Raw genomic sequence first — 19,286 nt, 5'->3', positions numbered from 1 at the left:
AACACTTGCAGGGAACCTAACTGCAGAAAAACAAGTCTGCAGTGGTACTGAATGAGTGTGAAGTATCAGTTACACACAACTGCCCTGAACCACTGAGAGTGGCGTTCCTTCTTCAGAGCTTTCCAATTAGCTTTTAGTTGAAGGTGAAAAATGTTCTCCCCCTACCCCACGCAGTGCAGAATGCAAGGTGGGAGGACTAAATAGCAAATGTCAGCCCCTTGGGCACTCCACATGCCCTATCTCCAGACCTCCTCTCTGCCCACTCCAGTCGCTTCTCTGAGAAGTAACCCCAGTGGGACAGGGTTGCCGATGTGTGCAACAAATGTTTCTTGTTACAAAGAAGCCAGTGGTGGGGCCCGGAAGGTGGCTCAGTGGTAGAGTGCCTGCCTAGCATGCATGAGGCCCTGGGTTCGGTTCCTCAATGCCACATAAACAGAAAAAGCCAGAAGTGGCACTGTGGCTCCAGTGGTAGAGTGCTCGCCTTGAGCAAAAGAAGTTCAGGGACAGCGCCCAGGCCCTGAGTTCAAGCCTGTGTTCTCTATGTCTGTCTGGTATATCATGTTCTCACCGTTGCTCTGTGTCTGTTTGGTATGCAATGTTCTGACTGTTTCTCTGTGGCTGTTTGGTATGCAGGAGGTCCAGCCTGGTCATAACAACCAAACTCTACTGGGGCGGAAAGTAAGTTCCACATTTTATATTTTCCCTCCCGGGAAGGGAGTAACTAGTACTTGGTGCTTTTTTATTCTCTCCTAGACAACTACTTTACATTTGAGTTGTGTTAAAATTAATTGGCTTGGAGAGAGCTATGTGTTGTTGCCTTTTATCTCCTCATGCTACAGAAATAGCAATCTGGCTAGGATTCCCAAAGAAATTTAGAGCATAAAAAGCATGCGGTCACTTTTACTAAGTGATTCATACAGAATTTTCAAATGCCAGTGTCATACTTAGAATCATTTCCAAAATAGAGTTCAGATTTCAGAGGAAGAAACTAAAGCATCAGAATGGAAGAAAAGCTACTCAAATCTGCCAAAGCTCAGAGGCTTCCATGGAATGCAAAGATAAAAATAGCTTGTCTGGCTTTACTTGTGAGACTCTGGTCCTTTCTGCAGAGGGCTGGGAGACGGCTGATCAAAAGGACCATCTCCTGGGGAGACGGCAGGAAGCTGTACCCACACCACTGCTGTCAGGCCAAATGAAAGAGAGGTCTGCTCTCTGCTGTGGGATGCAGAACCAATTTCACAGGATGAGTTGGTTTCTGATGGACCAGACTGCTAGGGTTTGAACTCGTGTTTACGCTAGCCAGCGAGAACTAGAAGGCTGGCCTTTTCTGACAAACTTAGGAAAACCAGCAAGCCAGTGCAAATACCAGAGCAATGGTTGGCACCACCCTGCTCATGGGAATCTCCAGGAGTGTTGAAATCTGAGCAAAAAGAAAAAGAAAAGAAAAGAAAAGAAAGCAGAAGCAAGCCAACCCTTGTCTATGCCTCAATAATTGGCAGAGAGTATGTGGTTTTGTTTTAAAGAGGAGGCAGGAGGGGCCAGTTCTGTAGGAGCTCTCTAATCTCAAGGTATATTGGGAGTGCGCGTGCACACGCGCCCACACACACACACACAGACACACACACACACACACACACACACACACACTTGCATATTTTATTATTGGTTTTCAGCCCATTGATTCATGACATAAATGAAGGTAGAAGTTGCATTCTAATTCCTATTGCCATTTCCACAGAAATCAAACCGCATGGCACCTGGTGGTATCTCTTACTTGTCTTATAACCCATAATACCATTGGCTGGTATGTTTGCAATGGTACTCAAAAGTTTGCCCATGGTGAACTAGGAAGTGAAACAATTGGAAGCAAAATAATGTGCAAGAACTCTACCTAGTGCTGTTGTGCATACAGTACATAAATATACTTTGTACAGACACATTCACACAGGTGAATAGCTATGGTTTCTAAAGAGCCTGCTCAAAATCCAGGTGATGGTGGCTCACACCTGTAATCCTAGCTACTCAGGAGGCTGAGATCTGAAGATAGCGGTTCAAAGCCAGCCTGGACAGGAAAGTCCATGAGACTCTTATCTTCAATGAGCCACCAGAAAATCAGAAGTGGTGCTGTGGCTCAAGTGGTAGAGTGCTAGCCTTGAGCTGAAGAGCTGAGGGACAGTGCCCAGTCAAGGCCCATGACTGACAAAAACTAAACAACAACAACAACAAAAAAAAAAAAAACCAGAGTCTACCCAAAGTATTGATGCTAAAGAAGCAATTCCTGACTATTGTGAAATGCAACCACCACAGTTATTTTCTAATTGTCCAGAGCTTGAGAATCAACTGAGAGGGTGAAAGTTTCTATCAACACAGTGTGTCTTCATTTATTTATTTATTATGATTATAAAGGTGAGGTACAGGGGTTACATAAGTCAGGTAAAGAGAACATTTCTTTTTAGACAATGTCACCTCTTCACTCGCTCTCTCCAGGTTTTCCCTTGTATGGTTCATTTTCAAAAGTTTTGTCTTCTTAGGAAACTAAAGGAAAAACGGCTCATCACATTCTCAAGAAAAAACAGTTGTTCAGTTTCTTTGTAGACTTTCTTTGTTAAATTTGCTTGGGAAAGTTCACACCAGCAGCTCCTTTTCCTCCTCCTCCCCTTCTACCTCCTCCACCTCCTTCAAGCGCTGAGGGGGTGGAAGTGTGGGCTGGGCTGTACTTGGCGGATTAAACGGCTGACTGTCACGTGAACCTGGAGTGGAGTGGTAATGCTGTGGACACCATACAATCCTTGCATCACTGAAGAAAAGGAGTACACAACAACCACCCCTGCAGAATCCGCCAAGAACAGGGTAGAAAATTAGCAATGCAGACTAAGTGACAGTTATTATTCCTCTGCATTTCGAATCAGAATTTTTTTCAAAAGCTCAGTCAAGTCACGAACTCCTTTCTCTTTGCAGAGCTGAGACAGAAAGAGGATTGTCAAGAAAGCACATCATTGAAGGTCAGTTCTGCTGCTCAGCTTCATGTTTGTTTGTGGGCCCCTGAATCAAGAAAAGTAGCCACCAATTAGGTTCAAAAACCCCTTAGATGAGGAAAGAATTCTGCATGGGAAGAGCCACAGTCAGCCGAGTTCCTCCCTGGGGTTGAGTGCAGGGTGGATGGGGTCCAGGAGGAGTAGGCCAAGTGCTCCAAGTCCTCCAGTACAGCTAATACCAGTACGATAGAGTATTCCTGTAAGACTTTTGTGATGAGCTTTATTGATGCGTGTAAGTATACCGTGTGCCACTTTTCAACCTACAGAGTTGTGTGGTAATCACAAATGAATGACTTCATAAAGATTCAAGGTTATTATAACTTTAGATTCATGATTAAACCATTAGATATAATTTTCTCCTTTCTTAGAAATTTTCACTTATGAATTACAAGTGTCATTCAAACCAAATGAACCATTTTGGGGAAACAAGATCCATTCTAGAAAGGTTATCAGTAAGCCAAAGAAAAAGGCATATTTTAATACAACTATGTTCTATAAGTAACATACCAACTTGTTAGATAAATTGGTTTTACTTACATACTTTGTGTAACTTCATTCTTCTTGTTCTAAGGGTTCACCCTTTGTGCTTTAAGCTATTTTTCTTTTGCGTTGTCAGGTGTGGTGCTGAACATTTACAGGAGCTTTTCATACGGGAGTCATGTCCCTCCCTGTTGGTTGTGTGTGCTACAAATGCTTTCTTCCAGGATGTTGTTTTGTTGTGAATGTTTTTCCAAGACTGTCATCTGAAAGACAATGCTTAATTTAGGAGGACTTCCTTGGCCTATGAACATGGCTTAGAAATATCTCACACAAGGCTGGGAAGGTGGCTCACTGGTAGAGTGCTTGCCTTGCAAGCATGAGGCTCTGGGTTCGATTCCTCAGCACCACATACGCAGAAAAAGCTGGAAGCAGCACTATGGCTCAAGTGGTAGAGCGCTAGCCTTGAACAAAAACAACAAAAAAGCTTAGGGACAGCTTCCAGGCTCTGGGTTCAAGTCTCAGGACTGGTGGGCCCGCGTGCGCGCACACACACACACGCACACACCACTTTTAACAATAGTATGTATATCATTGTATTGCTTCCAAAGTCTTATCTGAGTTTGGCCAACTCTGTCATTTATGAGCTGAGTGGCTTTGTGCAAGTTTCTTAGAAATCCTCACTAAGCCTCTGTCTCTGATGCGAGCATAGACTAGAAATCCCTGCGCATGGAACCTCAGCAGACAGATTGCAGCCCAATGGTTTGTGTGACGCGCCGTGTCCACTGCATCATGAATGCTTCATATGTGTTATCTTTGTCATCATCATCACCCAGAAACTCCCTGATACACACAGCTGCTAGTCTCCACTTCAGCATAAGTGTTACCAGATATTTAGGGCAGCTGAACTATTCTGTTTTTTATAGCTGTCCATAGAAGAATCCAGGAAAGATGTGAACATAGTAAAGGTGACAGGAAGGTTTATGAGAAGAGAAATACAGCAGAGGGGGGGTGGTATCAACACACCACGGAAGATAACACTTCCATCTATCCCATCCATTCTGGGGGCTTCAGAGCTCGGGTTCAACAGGGAGACTTGGAGTCCTTGAAATGGTTGATTGCTGGGTTTCCTGGCTGTTGCCTAAATTGTTGTGGCACCAAAGCCTCAGGGTCAGTCCTTACTTCTTCCTGCCTGTGTCCTCATGTAGAAGTCTTCCTTCCTTCCGCCATTTCATTGTCAGGCAGGTTTTGATTTATCAGCCTATCCTGCCACGTTGTATAGGGCACAATTCCCTACCTGCCTGCTTTTCTACTAACTTCTCTCCTAAGGATGCTCTTTAGGAAGCTACAGCTCTCATCGTCCTTGGGTTTCCTAACTCCTCCTCCAAACAGAATCCTTCTCTGGCTTTCTTGTCCAGTTGGATTCTAAAGTCAAACCCAGCCTGCCTCTTCACACGGTTCCCTCCCCGCTGACTCCTCCCTGCTGACCCAGGACTTGTGTCCTTCAGGCACTTTGTCAGAGAAAAACAGCCGAGTCACTTGAACAAGCACTTGGGTTGCCTGCAAAGTTCTTCCCTTCTTTTCATTTTTTGTTCTTAATTTACTTTATTGTTATTATAGAGGTGATGTACAGAGATTACAATTGCATAATGAGTACATTTCCTTTCGTACATTGTCTTCTGTTTTCTCACTCTCTCCCAGTCCCTCCCTCCTGTCTTCACCCATGAGTTGTAGAGTTCACTATCACCAGTGTGTAGAGCTTTACTGCTGTACTTTCTCACCCTTTGTCCTTCTAGTTCTGTACCCTCCCCCCAACCCTTCCAAAGATGTACACTTGAACACCATACATGAGGTAAAGAGGAATCACCAGAAACTAAAAACTATACCTCTAAGTTCTGATATTTTTCTGAGTAGTTTGCAGTAGTTAAGTTTCAGGTCTGACATTGAGGTCTCTGACCCACTTTGAATTGGTATTAGTGCACAGTGACAAAGCAGGGGTCCATGTTTAGTTTTCTGCATCTGGCTGCTCAGTTTTCCCAACATCAACTATTGAAGAGGTTATTTTTCCCCTGGATGATGTTGTCTCCTTTATCAAATATCGGATAACTGTAAGTGTATATGTGGTTTTTTTTTTTCTGGGTCTTCTAGTCTGTTCCATTGATTTTCAGGTTTATTTTTGGGCCAACTCCAAGCTGTTTTATTATGGTTCTGAGGTAGATCTTGAGGTCTGGTATTGTCATACCACTTACATTGCTTCTTTTTGCCTAGCATTGGTTTAGCTATTCAGGATTTTTGTTGTTCCATATGAATTTTTGGATTTTTTTCCAATGTCAGTAAAGAACTTCATTGGGATTTTGATCCACATAAAATTTGTATGTCATTTTTGGTAGTGTGGCCATTTTTACAATATTGATTCTACCTATCCATGAACATGGAAGGTCCTTCCATTCCCTTGTGTCCTCTTTGATTTCTTTCTTTAGAGTTTTATAGTTTTCACTAAAAGGTATTTTACATCTTTGGTTAGGTTTATTCCTAAGTTGTTCATTTTTTTAGGCTAATACAAATGGGGTGTTTTCATGATATCCCTTTCTGCTTATATATTATTGGCATAAAGAAAGGCTACTGGTTTTGGTGGGTCAGTTTTGTATGTTGCTACATTGCCATAGTTGATCAGTTCTAGGAGCTTGGAATAGAATCATTTGGGTTCTTTTGGTATAAGATCATGTTGTCTGCAAATAGGGATAGTTTGACTTCTTTCCCTATGTGAATCCCTTTTATGTCTTTTCCTTGCCTTACTGTTCCGGTTAGAAATTCCAGAACTATACTGAAGAGGAGTAGAGAGAGAATGGACATCCCTTGCCTTGTTCCTGACTTTAGGGGAAATGGTTTTAATTTTTCCCCATTCAGTATGATGTTGGCTGTTGGTCTGTCATATAGAGCCTTTATTAAGAAATGTTCCTTCTATTCGTAGCTTCTCTAGAGCTTTTAATGTGAATGGATGTTGTATTTTGTGGAAGGCTTTTTCTGTATCTACTGAGATAATCATGTGGTTCTTGTCTTTGGCTCTGTTGACGTGAATGACATTTATTGATTTGAATATGTTAAACTAGCCTTGCAACTGTGGGATGAAGCCTACTTGGTCGTAATGTATGATTTGTTAAATTTGTTTCTGATTTCTATTGGATAATATGTTATTGAGGATCTTTGCATATGTGTTTATCAGAGAAATTGGTCTGTGGTTGTCTTTCTTTGTTGGATTCTCGCCTGGTTTTGGAATGAGTGTGATATTGGCTTCATAGAATGAGTTTGGATTTGATCCTTCTATTTCTTTTTCATGGAAAATTTGAGGAGTATTGGTGTTAGTTCATCTTTAAAAGTCTTACAGAATTCAGCTGTGAATCCATCTGGGCCTGGGCTTTCCCTTGTTGGAAGGTTTCTAATTACTTCCTCAATCTCCTTGAGTGTTATTGGCCTGTTCAACCAGTTTACATCTTCTTAGTTCAGCTTAGGCAGTTTGTATGTCTCTAAAAATGTGTCCATTTCTGCTAGGTTTTCCATCTTTTTAGAGTATAGATTTTGAAAGTAGCTCTTCATAATTGTTTGTGTTTCTTGAATGTTTGTTGTTAACTGTGGCATCTCTGATTTTATTGATTTGAATCTGATCTCTTCTTCATCAGTTTTGCTAGTGATATGTCAATTTTAATTTTTTTCAAAGAACCAGCTTTTTGTTTCATTGATTTTATGTATAGTTTTTTTCAGTCTCTATTTCATTCATTTCTTCTCTAATCTTTTCCATCTCTCTCCATCTAGTAGTTTGAAGTTTAGCTTGCTCTTGTTTGTCTAGCAATTTTAGTTGCATCATGAGGTTATTTACTTGAGCTGTTTCTGTTTTCTTTATGTGTGTGCTTAGAGCTATAGACTTTCCTCTCGCACTGCTTTTGCTGGATACCAGAGATTCCAAGGTGATGTGTTTCATTTCCTTGCAAGGACTTTCTAATTTTCTCCTTTATTTCTTCTGTGGCTCATGTCATTCAGTAGTGTGTTATTCAGCCTCCATGTGTTTGGGTGTTTTCTGCAATATGTTTTGTTATTGAGAACCAGTTTGATTCCATTGTGGTCAGATAGGACTTTTCTCAATTCTCTTGTATTTGCTTAGAATCTTTGTGTGTCCTTTGATGTGATCAATTTTGGAGAATGTTCCATGGGCTGCTAAGAAAAATGTGAATTGGGTCATTGTGTGGAAAGCTCGGTAGATGTCTGTTAAGTCCACTTGGGTTATGGTTTCATTTAGTTAAATTTTGTTTGGTTGACCTGTCCTTTCGCAAGAGTGGAATGTTAAAATCTCCCGCTGTTATTATGTTGGGTTCTATCATGTTCTGTATATCCGAAAGTATTTCTTTACCATATTGCATTGTGTGGTGCATATTGACCACTGTGATTTCCTCTTCATTCCCTTTATTAATATGTAATGACCTTCCTCGTCTCTTCGTACTGAGTTAATGAAAAATCTACTTTATCAGCCTTCTTGCAGGATGCATTTGCATGAAAGATCTCTTTCCATCCCTTCACTCGGAATTTTTTTTTTAATCTTTGGCTGTGAAATGGGTCCCATGGAGACAACAGTTGGCTGTATCTTGTTTCTTAATGCAATCTGCTACTCTACTTCTTTTGGTTGGGGAATTGAGTCCTTTAATATTTAAGGTTATTATGGAGAGATGTGTCATGTTTCCTGCCATTTTCTTGATTTCCTATATTTTGCTTCTTTCCTTTTCTTCTTTTATTCTTTGGGAGGGGGGTCCAGTCGTGGGGCCTGAACTCTGAACTCTGGGCCTGGGCGCTGTTCCTCAGCTCTTCAGCTCAAGGCTAGCGCTCTACCACTTTCAGCTTTTTTGCTTATGTAGTGCTGAGGAATCGAACCCAGGGCCTCATGCATGCAAGGCAAGTATTCTACCACTGAGCCACTTTCCCAGCCTGCCTCTTTACTTTTTCTGTGCTTACCAAACTAGTATTTGTTTGTCATGGAAGGTTTTGGTTTCACCGTCAATTGTGAATGATAGCTTTGCTGGGTACAACAGTTTTCACTGGTAGTTATTGATCTTCAGGAATTGAATTATACCACTCCAGGCTCTCCTTGCATTGAGAGTTTGTGTGGAGAGACCTGCAATGATTCTGATCTTCTTTCCATTCTATGATAGCTCCTTCTTTGATTTTGCTGCATTTAAAATTAATTCCTTGTTTTTTAAGTCCAGTGTTTTCAGTACAATGTTTCTAGAAGTATTTCTTCTTGAATCCTGTCTATTGGGAGTTCTGTATGCCTTTGTCAGGTGGGTGAGATTTTCTTTCTTGAGATCGGTAAAATTTTCTGTTGTTATTTTGTTACATAGGTTTTCAATACCTTTAGTTTTGAATTCTTCCCCCTCATCTATCCCAGACTATGTGTAAATTTGATCTTTTTGTTGAATCTGCCAATTCTTGGATTTCCCTTTTCTGAGTGTTTTTTTCATCCTTTGATTTTTTTTTAATCCTAATTCCTCTGTTTTATTTTCACATCCAGATACTCTTATTTTCTACTTCATTTATTCTGTTAGTTATGATTTCAACAGTGGTTTGCAATAAGGACATCAAACTTTGTATGCTTCAAAGTTCTTAGTTGAAGTCCATTCTCAGGGTGTTAATTTCATCTTTTAAGGAGGTGTGTAGCGTTTCTTTCTCTCCATCTTTGTCTCTCCATCTTTGTTTCTTTCTCTCCATTCTTTGTCATTTCCTCCTTGCATTCTATTTGTTTTTGTATATCCTTTCCATTTTGTTGGCCAGTTCTCTCATCATTACTTTAATGGTTCTTTTGTCTTTCAAGTCGTCCTCTTCACTCTCACTGGGTTTCTTCCCTGCATTGTTGTTGGATTTTGGATTTGGTTTGTTGTCTTGATTTTTCATGAATTTTGTCATCTTCCGTTGTGATTTATGCATTTGGGTTCAGGGACTGTTGCGATTGTTCAGGTTGCGACAGTGTGTGGTGGTGGATGTACGACTCACTGGATGGATCTCTGGCAGAGTTTGCATCTGGCAACTTTCAGCTCTGGGTGGTTCAGATAGTGGAATGTGTCCTGGTCAGTTGGTAGGGCTCTGTGGTGTGCAGGGTGGTCTGGTGTTGTGGCCTAGGTTTAGGCCCAGTGGTGGGTCCTGTCATGTGGCACAGAGCAGCCAGTGTCCTGGCCTTGATCTGTGTCTGGGGTGGGCAGACGCCCACCAGCCGTAGTGAGGAGGTCATCCTGGATTGGTGTTTAGACCCTGGCTCTCATTTGAGCCCCGCAGTGGGAGGGGGGCAGGAAGAGGGAGGGAGCCCACTATGCTTTAGTGGGAGGTTGTCCCTGCCAGAGATGTGAATTGGGACAAGTCGGGGCCTTGGAGGGAGCAGGCTCCCATGGGCGGAGGGGAGATACTGACCCCACTCCAGTACCAGACTGGTGCCCTCTTGGTCCTGATCCAGTGTCTACTTCCCACAGGGTGAAGGGCTGCATGCAGGACTCCGGGACAAGTGATAATCTGCGGGAGACAGATTCCTGCAGGGAGGGACCAGGACATCACCCCTACTCAGTTCCAGACTGGCATGAACTTGGTCCCGGGCTGCTCACAGTCCAGTCCTGGGCTAGTGTGTGCTACAGTCTGAGGCAGGCGCTGGGTCCAGTCTGGTGTCTGCTTCCGTTGGGTTGGGGAGGCTGAGTTCAGGCCTCCGGGATAGGAGTGAGATTTGCATGGGGCGAGTTCCCACAGAGCGGTGCAGGGAGATGTCCCCACTCTCCTTTAGCAGCTCAGGCCTTTCTGTCAGCAGCCAGGGCTGCAGAGGGTCCATGGCCCTAGAGCTCAACCAATCTTAGACCTAGTGGTCTAGGTCTTCCACAGGAAGCAGAAGGGAGGTAAGGAAGGGCTCTGGCCTCTTTGAACTCTTCAGCTCGTGCAGGAGGGAGGGGGTCTGGGCTCAGCATGCTGGGTCTCCACCAGCCCTGGTCCCCCATGGGAGGGTCCCTGGTAACAACTTACAGTACCCAGCATTGGTTTTGAGCTGACCGGCAGCACTGTGAAAGTTTTCTGCATCTGAACATGGTGCTAGTCCATGCCGCTGTCTGTCCTGGTCAGGGTCCCCTCCCAGACCTGTGGCCACTGTCCCCTTATTTTCTTTTTAAGTTGATTGATTGACAAGGAGAGAAGTTCAGAAAATGGTTCATCCTGGAAGCAACAAAGATTATAAAATCTTTGTTAGACAAAGATTGTTTTAAAAAAGGATGGAGAAGTTCTGCCATTGCATTCATCAAATCTCCATTGTTTTAATGTTTACCAAAGCACGTGAATAATTTCACAATTCTCTGTCCTTTTTTAAAATCTGTTTTCTTCTGGCCTCATCTAACTTAATAGAAATGGCTTAGATTTCTTCTTCCTTTAATTAAGTCTGGAATTCTCTTAGGAACCAGTCTCTTAGGTTGGATAAACCAGTTCAGCTGAAATCCAAGTTGACCCAGATTCAAACTTTAATACAAAATTTGAAACTTTTGAGATGGAGGTCACTTGTTATTATGTGGTCATTGTTGGTGTTATTGGTATTATTTTGAAGTTCATAGTTTTAGCTGAAAGCCAGGACTCATGAGTACAAGAAACACCACAGAGACTATTTCTAAGAAAGCAGAAAGTAGAGAATTAAGTAAATTTTATATATAGACTATTTCTAAACCCAGGGTAAAATTTGAAAAAGTTTATAAATAGCTATCCTGGAGTTTTATGGGAGTTTTCCTGTGTTGAAGTTGACCTTACTTACTAGGGATTCACATGCACATTATGTTTGAGAATTACCATTAGATATTAAGAGTCCTGTTCATACAGAATTCAGCCCACTTGTATGCAGGGAGACCTTGGCCATTTGAATAAAACTACTTTACATAATATGCAAAGAATTTGGCTTGTGCCTAATGTAGTTTGGAGTCCTTTTTGTTTTTAATCCTATTAAAAAAAAAAAAAACTCTTCTACGAGACCCAAGTCCTTGACTCAGATCCAGTTAGTATAATGTTCTCATTAAATTCAACAGAGGGAGAAGAGATTTCACTAATAGGTCTGTTATATCCACTCAGAATCCCAGGGTCATTTCAAACCCTAAAGTTCTATTTATTCACCCAGCCAGTGTTAGAATTTGGCAGATTGAATGCCTTGAGTGCCTTGTGTGGAATAGGAGTCATTTGCAAGTCATAGCATAAGTAGAATGGGGCTGTGAATATTATAGTCAAATGATATTTCTGTTTCTGCATTTGGCCTTCCGTTTCATTATGTGATTCCAAGTACAGCCATGGTTATATAAACAAGAAAGAAAAATAAACTGCAAAATATCAGCTTGAAACTTTTTAGTGAATGACAGGAGTTAAACTTCACTCTCAGAACTTCAAAAGATAATTGAAGACGTCTCAAAGTTCTGAATGAAAGCATTCATTCCAGTATTCCTTTCTAGCATACCATGTTCGTGGAAACTTAACTCTCCCAGGATAACTGTGTTTTAAAGTGGGAGGTATAGATGCATGTGATTCTTATACCACATAACCTTAAAAAAAAAAAAAAAAGAGGATCAGAAAGAGGAGGTGGAAAGTCTTACATTTTGACTAGGAAGCTACTAAAAGAAACTGGAAATTATATACTATAGGAGTGTACATTATTTAAAACAACATTTTTTCCAAGATAGGAAAGCAAACATACTACAGACATAAAAGCATAAGGTGATGAAAGGCATTCTGGATGGAGGAGAGCCCAGGCAGAATCGCCATTTTTTTTGGGGGGGGGGGGAGGTCCAGTTGTGGGGCCTGAACTCTGGGCCTGGGCACTGTCCCTCAGCTCTTCAGCTCAAGGCTAGTGCTCTACCACTTGAGCCACAGCGCCACTTCTGGCTTTTTTCTTTTTTCTTTTTTTGGGTCAGGTTGTGTGCCTGAACTCTGGGCCTGGGCGCTATCCCTCAGCTCTTCAGCTCAAGGCTAGCACTCTACCACTTGAGCCACAGCACCACTTCCGGCTTTTTTCTTTTTGCTTATGTGGTGCTGACAAATCGAACCCAGGGCCTCATGCATGCAAGGCAAGCGCTCTACCACTGAACCACCTTCCCAACCCCTTGCCAAATTTTTTTTTTTTGCTTCTATCCCTACAACCACTTCTAACCATTTCAATCCTGCTTAAAGTCTTTGGAAATCTGTAGGCTTACACTGAATTAAAGTGTACCTTCTAAACAATATGATATTTGTTATACTCCAAACCTAAGGAAAAAAAAAAGAAATGAAAAATGGGCCTTGGTTTACTTTGCTATGCTCCATTGAAATCTATTTTCTGCATATGAGTTATTATCCTATGGACTCCTGAGGAGCTGCAGTTCCTAGCTAGCTATCTGCTCAAGAGCGGGCCATTCACACACACACATACCCCCCCCCCCCTCCTCCTCCTGCACTGCTTTCCACAGATCCCATGAGAGTGCTGAGGTCAGACCAACAATAAAGCACTTTCTGCATGTGGGTTCCCTACCTGGGAGCATTTAGCCCCTCAGGTTGTTCCTGGCTTCCCAGCTGCCCCTGTGGAACTGAGCAGTGAATACATTTTGCCTTCCACTTAAACTTAATACCTGCCCCCTAGCCAGGGCTCAGCAGAATGCTTCCTACGTGGAGGTAAAACTTACTGGCACAACCCTAAATGTGACAAAAGGAGACAGTTGTTGAATATGACTTTACATTGCTATGACTTGCCTGTTTCTACTAGATTAAACGATCCAGATAGAAAAGAACAGAATGTCCTGATAGTTTGCAGTCACATGACCAATCACAGAAGAAATACCATCCATACGACCCACGCCCAGTGTGGTGGCACATGCCTATAATGCCAGCGCTCTGGAGGCTGAGGCAGGAGAGTCACAAACTCTAGGCCAACCTGGGCTGCACAGAAGACCTTATCTTAAAAAAAAAAAAAACAAAAACAAAAGAAAGGTGGGGGGAAGGGTCAATCAAAGGAGACTGGTCTTTTCATGAACCCCCTCTCCCCCCACCACTGTTTACAGGTCAGCATTATGAGGTTGAGCAATGAGCCAAAGTGTACAAGGTCAGATCCTTGGGGTGAAGGCTGTGTCCAAGCATCTTTCACTCATGGAAGCAGGCACCGTTTCAGGATCCCATTAGGACACAGTGTGTGCTAGGGATAACCAGAGCTGGATTATAAGTTTTGGCCACAATGGGGCCAGGTTACCTGTAGCCTCTTGGAGCTACTTTCCCTATGGTGGGCTGCTGGGAGAAGCCCTGGGCAGCAGTGGGGCAGCGATGGGGACCGTCCTCAGAAGGGACAGCCCTTGCCCCCGGGCACGGGAACCTGTGCTCTCTCCAAACCAAGGAGTCCAGAGAAGGATGTGGCAATTGTCTTGGAGTCGCTTTCTCCTAAATATGAACACCCTGGTATAACTGCCACTTCTATTTCTCTGTAATGTCTTCCACAGCCATCTCTGGAGTAGTTCTGAAAGCCAATGCATTTGTCAGTCCCACTTCAGATGACAGAAGTCACACAAAACGTCCAAGGGCTCCCAGACTGGGCCAACCATTCCAACACTGTCACATGTTTGATTGGTTATGTCTGACAGGCATAATCAGAGCCTTTCAAACAGTGTCTGTGTTTGACTGGCTATGCCCTACAATGCATGACTCAGAGCCTGCTACTTTTCAAAGTGAAGTAAATGGCGAGCTCTCTCTTAGACATTGGTGCTATTTCAACCCTGAGAGACGTGGCGGTGTGGGAAGAGCAGGGTTTAGGCCCCATCGCACCTGTCTGCCCTCAGTCGTTTCTTCAAGGCTTTGAACAAGTGCCATTGTAGACAACCCTTTTCAGTGAGTGCAAAATATTTCTATTCAAGCACTTCATTTTCCCGTCAAGGAAGTAATTGTGACTGTCCAATAAACCAGTTTGAAAATCAAATTTAAGTGAGCCAAATTTAAATTTATAAGAGCCTCATTTAACAGGCAATTAATTTTATGCTTATAATAAAAAGAGAAAAATCTCCGGTCTTCCTGAGGAACTAAAGAATCTGATGAGAAAAGGCAGTGACTTGTGGAAATGGGAGAGATAATTCTTGAACATCGCCCTGCTTTGGGCTGCATAATGTCTTCCATAATGCATTCTATTTTAGGGATGCTTTAATTTTACTAAAATTAATTAATTTTAGGAATGTGACCAACTAGTTAGGGATGAAACCTAGGTTATTGGTTCCAGATTTTCTGTTCAGACCCTCATTTTCTCCTTCATAATACATCTTAGGTCTTTACAGCAGCTAGTGTTTTTGTTTCTTCTCAAAAGATGAAAAATGTAGCTCAGCTATATGTCATAGGTTCTGTAAAATTTGATAGCATGAGTAAAATAGGAAACAGAGTCTTCACTTGCTTTCTACTTGATATTGAAATGAATTTTAGATGAGTTTTATTAAAATTTATATGTGTAATAGAGCCAAGGCAGTCATTTTCTTCTGATTTATACTAATTGAATGAGTTTAATTTTCAATAAATATATGTCCATCTCACTAACAGGCTTGCTAAGTAATTCAAAACATAAATATCAATTTGCATTTTCCATGAAGATCAGAAAACTCGAGAAGCTGCTTGCTACACAACACTTCATTTCTGGACATGGTCCACAAGTCCTGGCTGTGGAGCTTTGGCTTGCTGGTGGGATCTTGGGTATCTTAGGACATTTCCTTTTGAGGGACAAAGTCTTTCACACATTTTTCGCAGTTCTAGAAACACACCATTGCATACAATGTCATTCTTCTTAGTCTCCATTTTAAAATAAAACTGCACATATTCCCTAGGTACCATAAAGTAAGCATATCCATTTCAAACACTTATTCTTTCTGTATGGTGGAAATGTTCAAACCCCATTCTTCTAGCTTTTCTAGACCTTGTTTCAAGCTTTCTCCATCTCCCCTACCCACTTCCTCCCCAAGATGCTGCTCTTAACTTCTGTGACACCGATGTCATTAGAGTCCACGGTAGTGGGGTGATACGCATAGTGCACTTTTCTTTGTTCATTTATCAGTTAAGGTACTGAGGTTGATTCCATTTCCTGGTTGTTATGAATTCTGCTTCAATGACAGGGGGTGCAGATGGCTTGTCAACATAGTGATTTCATTTCCTTTGGGTTTACAGTCAGTTGTGGGAGTGCTGGGTCATCAGGGAACTTTTTAAAGAAAGCTCCACACTGCTTTCCATTATGGCTACCCTGATTTACATTCTCTCCCTGTGGGTGAAGATCCCTGTTCTCCACCTCTTCACCAGCACTTTTGTCTGCTTGGTGGCAGCCACTCTGGCATGAGACTATCTCCACGTGCTGTTTCATTTGTGTTTCTTGATGAGCCCTGGAACCTGCTATCTGCTTTCTAATCACTGGGCTGCGTCCAGGCTGTCTGTCCTCTGGGGAAGACAGTCTCACATGTGAGTCCCTGTAAAACTGCACTTCCGGGGGAAGTGACCCCTGGAGCCCCTGTAAAACCACACTTCTGGGGGAAATGAATCCTGAGTCCCTATAAAATTGCACTTCTGGGGGAAATGACCCCTGGAGCCGCTGATGCTGCCTCGGTGCTCAGCTCCTTTCCAGTGTTTGTTTGAAGCAAATTCCTGAAGCACACAGAATTCCCATCCCTTGTGCAGTGCCTGGGCCTGGGCTCTGGGAGGGTCTGTGCTTTGTCCTGACGCCCCTCTGTTGGCAGGACTGAAGGGCTCCCTGCAGAGGCTGCAGCTGGACTACGTGGACGTGGTCTTCGCAAATCGGCCTGACGGCAACACGCCCATGGAAGGTGAGGACACCCACGGAACCACTCTGAGTGACTGAGTAGCGTGAGTACTCTACTCATGGTGGGAGAGGAAACGTATGCAGCCTGACCTGCACGGGTATGAAAAACAAAACAGGTGGTATCTCTTAGCCAGAATATTGACCCTGAAAGCAAAGGCCCTGCAGTCTTTTCAACTGTGTTTTCTGTCATCAGTTGAAGGCTTGAGGCTTGTGTCTAGTGCTGATCCCAGGGTTCATTCACTTTGATTATGAGATCTCATCAACTAAACCAACGGATTTAATGTCATTCCTCTAGAGTGAGTCCGCTAAGGTCTTCCCAAGGCATAGCCCTGGGGAGCAGCTCAAAATCAGATTTCTCTAAGGTTTGACTGGATCTTCCAGAAGCTGCCCCATCCACTCTTTCTGTTCCTGCGGTTAGCCTGGGGTGTAAGCTTCTCCCCAGGAGGCTTTCCAAACCTGCCTATAGATCAGCTCCATCTTACAACTGTCCTATCCCAGGATGACTGGTTTTGGAGGACCACCAGGGAGAATGTTCCAGTTAGTTGAGGCCTGTATTCCCAGGATTACGGCACTTCCCTGGGGTGAATAAGAATGGAGATATCTGAGGAAAAGAATTTTAAAGGGAGGGTGCCTTGGGTATTTGGGCTTTATGTTACAATATGGGTTATCAGTTTTCAAAGAATAAGAATGCTGAGTCCACATGACATTACACTGAAGGTAACTTTGAATCATCTTTGATGATTCAAAACACAGTTCTGTCAGGCACTGGTGGCTCATGCCTATAATCCTAGCTACTCAGGAGGCTGAGAGAACTGAGGACCACAGTTCAAAGCCAGCCCAGGCAGGAAAGTCCGTGAGACTCTTATCTCCAATAAACCACCAGAAAAACCGGGTGTGGCACTGTAGCTCAAATGGTAGAGCACTAGCCTTGAGCTGAAGAGCTGAGGGACAGTGCTCAGGGCCAGAGTTCAAGCCCCACAACTGATTTAAAAAAAAAAAAACAGTTCTGTGAAGATTGACTTTGGATGTATAGTTACAGAAGCTGGTTGAAGTACATATGATTTTTTCTAGTTTGTTTCTGACCATGAAAATTTTTATGGAAACTATATTTTCCATTTATCACTTTCTCTACTACAAAAAATATATAATGTATGTATGTATTATATGTATCATATACATTAAACATACGTGTATATGTCTATTTTTCTCTTAAACTTTATTTCTTGATTCTAACTAAATCAAGAATTAACTATAAGTCAATATCAGCATTGGAAAAATCAAAGAAAATGTGTGTTTTTTATCAAAGCAAATATGAAGTATTTGGTAAAGCATAAGCATTTTATTAGAATAAGAAACATTTATGCACAGGCACTGAGGGCTCATGCCTTTCATCTTAGATATTTAGAAGATCTGGGAATCAAGGTTCAAAGCCTATCAGAGCAGACAAATCTGAGACTCTCATCTCCAATTAATCAGCAAAAAGCCAGAAGTAGAGGCATGGCTCCAGTGGTAGCGCACTATTAGAGTTTGAAATCAGAGCTTCACTCTTGCTAGACAGCCACATCCCTAGCCCTTTCTGCTTTAGTTATGTCCTTGCATGATTTTTCATTCAGTGTGTGTGTGTGTGTGTGTGTGTGTGTGTGTGTGTGTGTATGTGCGCGCTAGACCAGGAGCTTGAACTCTGGGCCTGAGTGCTGTCCCTAAACTTTTGTAGTAAGGCTAATAATGCTCTACCACTTAAGCTACAGATCCACTTCCAGATTTTCTGGTAGTTAGTAGGAGATAAGAGTCTTACGGAGTTTCCTGCCTGGCTGGCTGAGAACTGTATCCTTAGAGTTAAGCCTCCCAAGTTACAGGCATGAGCCACTGGCTGGCTTGCTTCCTTGGTTTCTTCTGTTTTTGAGGGAGTAGGGGAAGAGGATCTTACGGTTTCCACCCATAGTAGCCAGGACTGTAATCCCGTTTACAGGTGCGTACCGGCACTTCTGGTGTGTGTGTCTGAGCAGGCCTTATACCGCGATTCTATACCTAGTTGGAGGTATCGGGGTAAGCCAGCGCCTGGCCCTTGCTCATCAATGCACCTGTCCACTGTGGGCTCCATCGAATCCGTCCTGCTTGCTGTAGGTGGTGGGGCCGCACTCACCCGGCACAGGCTGGTTTTCGCGTTAAGTCTACATATATCAGAACTGCAGGCCCCAGAGCTTGTGGCTCACTTTTCATTGGTTTTAACTACTCCCTGCCAGGACACAGGCTCCCTCCCCAACTGCTCAGGGCTTCCTGGGTGGGCAAGGTGGAGAGGGTGCCCGGGGGATGCTAGAGCCCTCCGGCCACGCATCACACCGCGGTCAGGGGTTGGGTCTGGGCCACGCTGGCTGTCTCAAAGCCACTTAAACAGGATTCAAATGCCATTCCCATGTGTGCGGTTTGTACCACGCCTCGACGTGAATTGGGAGCACTTCTAAAATAAACCGAGGGAGATTCATCCAGTTTCCACAGATAATGCAGCAGCCAACTGAGCCAGAAAGAGAGGAGGGCAGCAAACACGCTCTCCGAGAGGACTGGTGCCAGGCATCCCAGCCCTCCGCGCCTTCCATTCTCCCGTCCGTGCCCGCCAGTTACCAGCAGACATAAAGCAAGCTCTCTCCACTGATGGCTGTGAACTCCAAATGCACACACAGTGGGACAGCAAGAGAGACTTCATTCGCACCCCGTGGGGCACAGGTGAACACGTCGGGGAGACAGGCAGCCACCCTGAGGCACTGCGACTTTTCCCTCCGTCCTCCTTGTTTATTTTTCTAAGGCTCGCCACGTGGTAAGTCGTTTTTCCTTCGCAGCGTCTGCCGGGCCATCTGCCTCTTCTACACTAGCTGGCAAGCCCTGCGGATTCCCCTCACAGAGAGGCCCGGCCGTCCCCACTGCTGCCTTCTGACCACAGAGCA

The 19,286-nt window shown here is 43.4% G+C and overlaps 1 protein-coding gene and 1 long non-coding RNA gene across 3 annotated transcripts in view; one reads left to right on the top strand and one right to left on the bottom strand.

Annotated features, from left to right (window-relative positions):
- Positions 1-19,286, top strand: part of Kcnab1 (potassium voltage-gated channel subfamily A regulatory beta subunit 1) — a 216,565-nt gene that overhangs the window by 167,964 nt on the left and 29,315 nt on the right. For both annotated transcript variants that reach the window (XM_070022896.1, XM_070022897.1), the window contains exons 6-8: positions 634-678; positions 2,959-3,002; positions 16,265-16,351. In XM_070022896.1, the coding sequence (XP_069878997.1) occupies positions 634-678; positions 2,959-3,002; positions 16,265-16,351 (176 nt within the window). The remainder of the gene's footprint in view (positions 1-633; positions 679-2,958; positions 3,003-16,264; positions 16,352-19,286) is intronic.
- Positions 2,382-19,286, bottom strand: part of LOC138827357 (uncharacterized) — a 32,190-nt gene continuing 15,285 nt past the window's right edge. Inside the window, exons 2-3 of the long non-coding RNA XR_011372048.1 lie at positions 3,573-3,778; positions 2,382-3,042 (exon numbers count right to left, since the gene is read on the bottom strand). This is a non-coding gene — a long non-coding RNA (uncharacterized lncRNA). The remainder of the gene's footprint in view (positions 3,043-3,572; positions 3,779-19,286) is intronic.

Source organism: Dipodomys merriami, unplaced genomic scaffold (assembly GCF_024711535.1).
Source record: "Dipodomys merriami isolate MVZ:Mamm:240054 unplaced genomic scaffold, mDipMer1.0.p SCAF_154, whole genome shotgun sequence".
NCBI lineage: Eukaryota > Metazoa > Chordata > Mammalia > Rodentia > Heteromyidae > Dipodomys > Dipodomys merriami.
This window is presented reverse-complemented; position numbering and strand designations above follow the sequence as displayed.